General features: G+C 48.3%; 1 protein-coding gene across 1 annotated transcript; it reads left to right on the top strand.

Moving 5' to 3' along the window:
• Positions 1–3,048, top strand: FEZF1 (FEZ family zinc finger 1). Its single transcript, XM_077773269.1, has 4 exons — positions 1–836; positions 1,074–1,208; positions 1,446–1,578; positions 2,025–3,048. Exons 1-4 carry the CDS (start codon positions 48–50, stop codon positions 2,384–2,386), a joined length of 1,419 nt encoding a protein of 472 aa, XP_077629395.1. The 5' UTR covers positions 1–47; the 3' UTR covers positions 2,387–3,048.
• Positions 3,049–6,684: the final 3,636 nt, after the last annotated feature.

Raw genomic sequence — 6,684 nt, forward strand, 5'->3', positions numbered from 1 at the left:
CGACGGCGCGGCCCGGCCCCCGGCTGACGGACGCTGGCGACTCAGACATGGACAGTAGCTGCCACAACGCGACGGCCAAAATGTTAGCTACTGCTCCGGCCCGGGGCAACATGATGAGCACCTCCAAACCCTTGGCTTTCTCCATCGAGCGAATCATGGCGCGCACCCCAGAGCCCAAGGCCCTGCCCGTCCCCCACTTCCTTCAGGGAGCCGTGCCCAAGGGGGACCCCAAGCACTCTTTGCATCTTAACTCGTCGATCCCCTGCATGATCCCCTTCGTGCCTGTGGCGTACGACACGAACTCCAAGGCAGGAGGGACGGGCTCGGAGCCGCGCAAGGCGAGTCTGGAGGCTCCGGCGGCGCCCGCGGCGCCCGCGTTCAGCTGCAGCGACCTGCTCAACTGCGCGCTGAGTCTCAAGGGCGACTTGGCCCGCGACGCGCTGCCGCTGCAGCAGTACAAGCTGGTAAGGCCGCGTGTGGTCAACCACTCTTCCTTCCACGCCATGGGAGCCCTGTGCTACCTGAATCGGGGTGACGGCCCGTGCCACCCGGCAGCCGGCGTGAACATCCACCCGGTGGCCTCCTACTTCCTCAGTTCCCCTCTGCACCCTCAGCCCAAAACGTATTTAGCCGAAAGAAATAAACTGGTGGTCCCGGCGGTGGAGAAGTACCCCTCGGGAGTCGCTTTCAAAGACTTGTCCCAGGCTCAGCTGCAGCATTACATGAAAGAAAGCGCTCAGCTTCTGTCGGAGAAAATCGCGTTCAAAACCTCTGACTTCAGCCGAGGCTCTCCTAACGCCAAGCCCAAAGTTTTCACTTGCGAAGTGTGTGGAAAGGCAAGTACTACGCAGGAGGGAGGTCTCCCATCTTTTCCTTCCTTCGTCCCTCTCTCCCGCCCTCCTTTCCTTCTCTCCTCTTTCCTTCCCCCCTTCCTTTCTTCCGAATTTCGTTTTATCGTTGTAATTATTTGTACCCATTTTCTAAGAGGTTATCTCCTCCCTCCCCCTGCTCCGCGGTGTTTAATTTCAGAGTGCTTGTTGGGCTAACCTGTTCTCCATGTGTTTAACTTTAAGGTCTTTAATGCGCACTATAACTTAACCCGTCACATGCCGGTGCACACAGGAGCCAGACCCTTCGTCTGCAAAGTGTGTGGAAAGGGCTTCCGGCAGGCCAGCACCCTGTGCAGGCACAAGATCATTCACACCCAGGTGTGTCCATCTGCTTCGGTCTCACCTGGTTTACTTCACAACGGTTTGTAGAAAAACAGCCGCTACCCTCTAACTCTTTAGCCTAAGGTTTAAAATGTGCTCGCTGGACAGGAGGAAATGCCATGTTTTTTGCCTTTGTTCTGCTTAAAAGCAAGAGAGACAGCATTACTGTATTTTTCAGTTTGCAGGACTCCGCAACATCCCTTAACTTCTCTGCTTTTCCTCCCTTCCGCTTAGGAAAAACCTCACAAATGTAACCAGTGTGGCAAAGCATTTAATAGAAGTTCTACTTTAAACACGCACACCCGGATACACGCAGGCTACAAACCGTTCGTGTGTGAATTCTGTGGCAAAGGATTTCATCAAAAAGGTACAGGACCCAGGAGGCATTGCCTTTCACTGGTAGTCTTCCTGAAAGTTCTAATCGTTTCCAGATATGTTAGGGAAAAAAATGATTTTTAAAGTGCACCCAGTTACCGGTGTGTGTGTGTTGACATCACACCTGCCCGTGCATCTGATTAGCATTAGAGAAAGGCATGGTTTCTATACTGAGGGGTTATTTCCTAACCGCTTTTTTTTTTATAGAATTGAATTCGTTTTATATAATTGGATTAACGAATATGTTTTAAAACGTGGAGGAGCGGCCTCATTGTTGATATTTACAAGTAAACTTGGGGACAGGAGTGCAGGCGCAGAGCGCAGCCCCGCACCTGCTGTCGGAGCTGCAGCAGCGCTTTCACTTGCTTTCTAATCGTCCACTCCTCTCCTTCCAAGCTCTCTGCTCAGACCCACATCCCTGTCGTTTGTCTCTTTCAGGGAATTACAAAAACCACAAGTTGACCCACAGCGGGGAGAAGCAGTTCAAGTGCAATATCTGCAACAAGGCTTTCCACCAGGTTTACAACCTCACCTTCCACATGCACACTCACAACGACAAGAAGCCCTTCACGTGCCCCACGTGCGGCAAAGGCTTCTGCAGGAACTTTGACCTCAAGAAGCACGTCCGCAAGCTACACGACAGCAGCCTGGGGCTGGCTCGCACTGCGGCTGGAGAGCCCGGCACGGCCCCGTCGCCCCCTCTACAGCAGATGCCGCCCGCCACCCTGCAGCCTCTGCCGCCGCCGCTGCCGCCGCCCCCTGGTCCCCTGCAGCCCGGGCTCCACCCGGCCCACCAGTGATCAAGGCCAAAGTCCCTTCCCAGCCCCATTCGGGTCCCCACTACCGAGGCATCGGGGAAATGTCTGCAGACCCCAGGGCGTGTTGGGCCCCACATGTTAGCGCCTATCAAAAGCCTCTGCATTTCCCCCGCCTTTCGCCTCTTGCATGCACCTGGTGAATGATTCTGTGTATTATATCCTATATACGCACTAACGATTATGAGAAAATTGGGGGTCTTGTTTTCTGATTTTTTTTTAATTTGGAAAGACTTCATCTCGGGTGGAGAGATGGTGTTTTGTTTCTTCTTTTTTTTTTTTTTTTAAAAGAAATTCTGCTGTATTTATTGAGATCTGTATTATCCTACCCGGGAATGCTGCACCATTTTAATTTTATTATTGTATATATTTCCATTGTGTTATTCTGCGGTCTCAAGATGCCTGCCGATGGTTTATTATCATTTCCTCTTTCCCTGAGGTAACAAGACACAGTGTGTATGTCATATACACACGCAAAGATGTGTGTGCCTGTAAAGGCACATTCCACAATCGTGGGCGCGCGTGCACACACACACACACACGAGAAAGGTGGCTCATTATGGATGAATTTGAATTTTGATTTTGAATCTTGCACGTGAAAATTGATTCATTGACTGTTGGAAATAAATACTTGGAACATGCTTATTTAATCAACAAACATAAGGGCTCTGTTCATATTATTCAGCTAGAGATCACTATTCTGACCCCCCTCACTCTTCCACGTTCTTTAAAAGTTCCACCTTGGGTTAGTACCACCTAATGTTTGTTTTGCAAATTTCACCAAGAACAAAATAATAGTCTCTTTAAACAGTTACAACTTCGGTAAAGTAATGAAATTTGACAAAGTTCAGAGGCGGAGGATGTGGAGTTTTCTAATAGAAACATCTTTGTCCTGGGCCATCTGATACGTTTGGAGTGCTCAGTTAAATGGTAACAAGGTATCTAGGAGATGTGTGTAATGTACATCCCAAACGTGCATTAGGACAATACCATACAGAAAGAGCTCTATTGTTTGCATCTTGAATGCACATACGGACTTGTACACAGTTGGCAAAAAGATCCTCCGTGTTTTTATGTGTGTATATATGTTTATAGACGAATATACTTCCAATCAAGGAGGAAACATGGATGAAAACCAAACTGTGGCGGGTGCCAGGTCCTTGAAATGCTTCAAGTGTTAATCAGCAGCTCCACTGTGAGCTCGGGCTCTGGTGTTTTCTAACTGCAAGTCTCTCCTGTTTTCTTGCCAAAACAGTGAAACAACTGCTAAAGACTTTAATTAAGAGGGGTAATTAGTTCAGATTTATCAAAGCCGGGTTGTTATACTATTAGCTGCTCAGTAGAAGCTGCCAGACAAACTCACAGCGCAGCACAGCCATCCCACCGCAGCGGGACCACATCCAGGGAGAGATGCTGGGGACAGCGGGCTGCAGGGGTCCCCGCCTCGCCACCGCGGTCCCGGCACCCCTGCCCGCCCGCTGAGCGCGTCCCGCCCCCTCCCCTCGGCCTGGCGCTCCCGGCGGTCCTGGCCGTGGCGAAAAATCCACACCGCGGGCGCAGGCTCGGGAGAACCCCAGATTTCCTTTCCGCGCCTGGGGCAGCGCTGCCTCACGAGCTCTTGGAGCGCCCCGATGGTTGCGAGAGACAGGCGCGGGGAACCCGTTTAAAATGTGCTGTTCCGCCTCACTTTTGCAAGTCTTTGTGGCGCTCAAGGAAATGCGGCGCCGTCAGCCAGAGGCGGGACTCAGGACGAACCAGGGCCGGGGGCACGGCAGGGGCCAGGCGGCGATTTCCTTGACAACCAGAATCTGCATTTCAAGGCGGGGAAGGATTGAAGCGGGCGCCGCGAGCTCCCGACCCGAGGGGCTCCTCTGCGGTCCAAAGGGCAGGGAGACGACAGCCCCGGAGCGCACCGCGGGCGCGTGGGTGAGCGGTCCCCGCTGGGCATCCACTTTAAGTCCAATCGGGGCCCCTTTCGGGTTGGGGGAGCCCAAGACGCGTGGCGCGGAGGGGCACCTGAGAGTTCGGAGAACAGGGAATTACTGGTTCCACGTGCAGTCAGGGGGACCAGCCTCCCCTCTGCTCTGACCCAAAGACGCACGCCCTTCGCCATCCCACCGCCCTCGCTCAGTGGAGGTTTTTAAGTCCCCGCCCAGCAATCGTTACACGTAAGCCCCCCATTTTTCTTTTCCTGACCTCCCCACACCTCATCTTATCCTGTGCTGCGACCAGATCCATGTCAGATTTGCCTCAGAAAGAGATGGAGAGTTTGGGAATTCCATCTAGTTGGGTGGTTTCTGAATCTATGCTGCTGGTGGAATTGCAGTCCCTCCGTAAACGTAGCAGCCGATTGAAAAATCTTGTCCCGGGCGCTGGCTGCAGTCCCTCGCAGCTGCCCACGCCACAGAGGGAGTTTGGGGAAATGTCTCATAGTTTAGAAGTAACTACCTTTTGGAGGTGGTTTAGGCGGATCTTGAAAGCATTTGTTCTCTTTGAGTAAACATAATGAGGTCAGAGTAAACATAGTGAGGTCAGGGGTCATTTTAAAGGGCAGAAAATGGCCTTTGCTTCGTGAACTTATTCTCAGTAAGTATTTGAACTTATTCTCAAAACCCCGGGAAGTAATTCTTCCGGACTTTCAAGGTGACACGATTTTACTAGTGAAAAGCAAGTTGAACAATGTTGGGGAAAATTACTAAACTATAAAATACACCCAACGAGGGAGAACTTACATGTGGTAGTTTTTCCACCTTCTAACCCATGCCAGTGTGCTTTGACTTGTATTGACAATACACATCTATGGAAGGATAAAATTGCGTTGGGGAGGGGAGGTGTGGGAGAATGAGAGAGAGAGGGAAGGGTAGAAAGAGAGAGAGAGAGAGTGTGCGTGTGTGGGTGTGTGGGGGCGTGTCTGTCTGTTACTGTAATCTGCAGTGACTGTATAGGTCTAATTTGGGGTGGTACAATAGTTGCAGAGAAGGCAGGCAAAAGAAACAGTTGTCTGTCTGCTCACAGGTTTGAGAAGCCTGAAGTGGTGGTGATTAAGTAGGCAAGCCAGAAGGAAATTTTCTAAACTAAGCACTCAAGAAGACTACTTGTCAGGAGGCGAATTATGGACGAACTTTGATTTATGACAAAGCTGTTAGAGCTTACTAAACATCAAGGAGAATCTCCTTAAAGATAGTGTGAGTTTAGAGATTAAGTGGGAGGGGCAGGTAAAAATCGATGAAGAGGGATACTTAGCTAATAGTTGATGGAAGACCTTACAATTCTCCCCCCTTCAACAAATATTAAAAGATAATTTTTCCCCTAACTTTCCAACCTGTGTGTGTCCGTATGTGCTTACATAAATGTTTTTGTTCGTTCATGAAACAGAGACCATGAAAGTATGAATCGCAAATTGGCTCTATCCCAGGACACCTTTTTTTTTTTTTCTTTTTACCAGCAAATTCACTCATGTTTAATAAGGAAGAGTGGCCAATATTCAGATTATCTGCAGAGGAAAATGGTTTATCTTCAACTCTCTCTGTTGAAATTAACCTTTGGTACAGTGAAAGGTGGACCATAGGGCTTCAAGGACCAACGTTCGAAAGTTACTGAGTTTGTGTTTTGGTCAGTTTTAGAAATCAGAATATAGTACAAAACTAACAACGTAAGTAGTTAATTCCTACCTATTTTAACACATAATGCAAATCCTAATTTCCAAAAATATTTTCCCAAAGGATATAATTTGTTCAGACTTTCAAAATTTTAGTTTGAGAACAAGTTATTGTGCAAGATTAGAACTAAAGTGTCAATGTTTCAGTAGTAAACAAAAGCATTATTCAGGGGCCTCCTCAGAAGTTACTTGTTAGTGAAGTTTGAAGGCTTATTAATTTTTTATAGAACTTTGATCCTTTACAAATGTGGAAGAAATGAACCCAAAAGGTGCAATGGAGTCATGATTCCCAGAACCTGTGCACCCTGATTGAAAGATGCCCCTTTTATTAGTGGTAGTTCAACAATGTCAGAAATCATAATTTTGTTAGATTTGGTGACAACCCAAAGCACTGACTGAATTCTAACACATTGGGTATTTTTTGTCTTTATAAAATATCCTAAAATGGACAATAAAATATAAATTACTTCAAATTCAAAACTCAGGAAAGACACCAAAATATTTTCATCATCACTTGAAACCCCTTCTAATAGGTAGATTTTTGGAACATTTTGTTTATGATTTTAAGGGATCATGACTTACTCTGTTACCAAAGAGTGTGTGTTTAAAAGCGTGAACATTAAAG

This window comes from Crocuta crocuta, unplaced genomic scaffold (genome assembly GCF_008692635.1).
Source record: "Crocuta crocuta isolate KB4526 unplaced genomic scaffold, BGI_CrCroc_1.0 scaffold16, whole genome shotgun sequence".
Taxonomy (NCBI): Eukaryota; Metazoa; Chordata; class Mammalia; order Carnivora; family Hyaenidae; genus Crocuta; species Crocuta crocuta.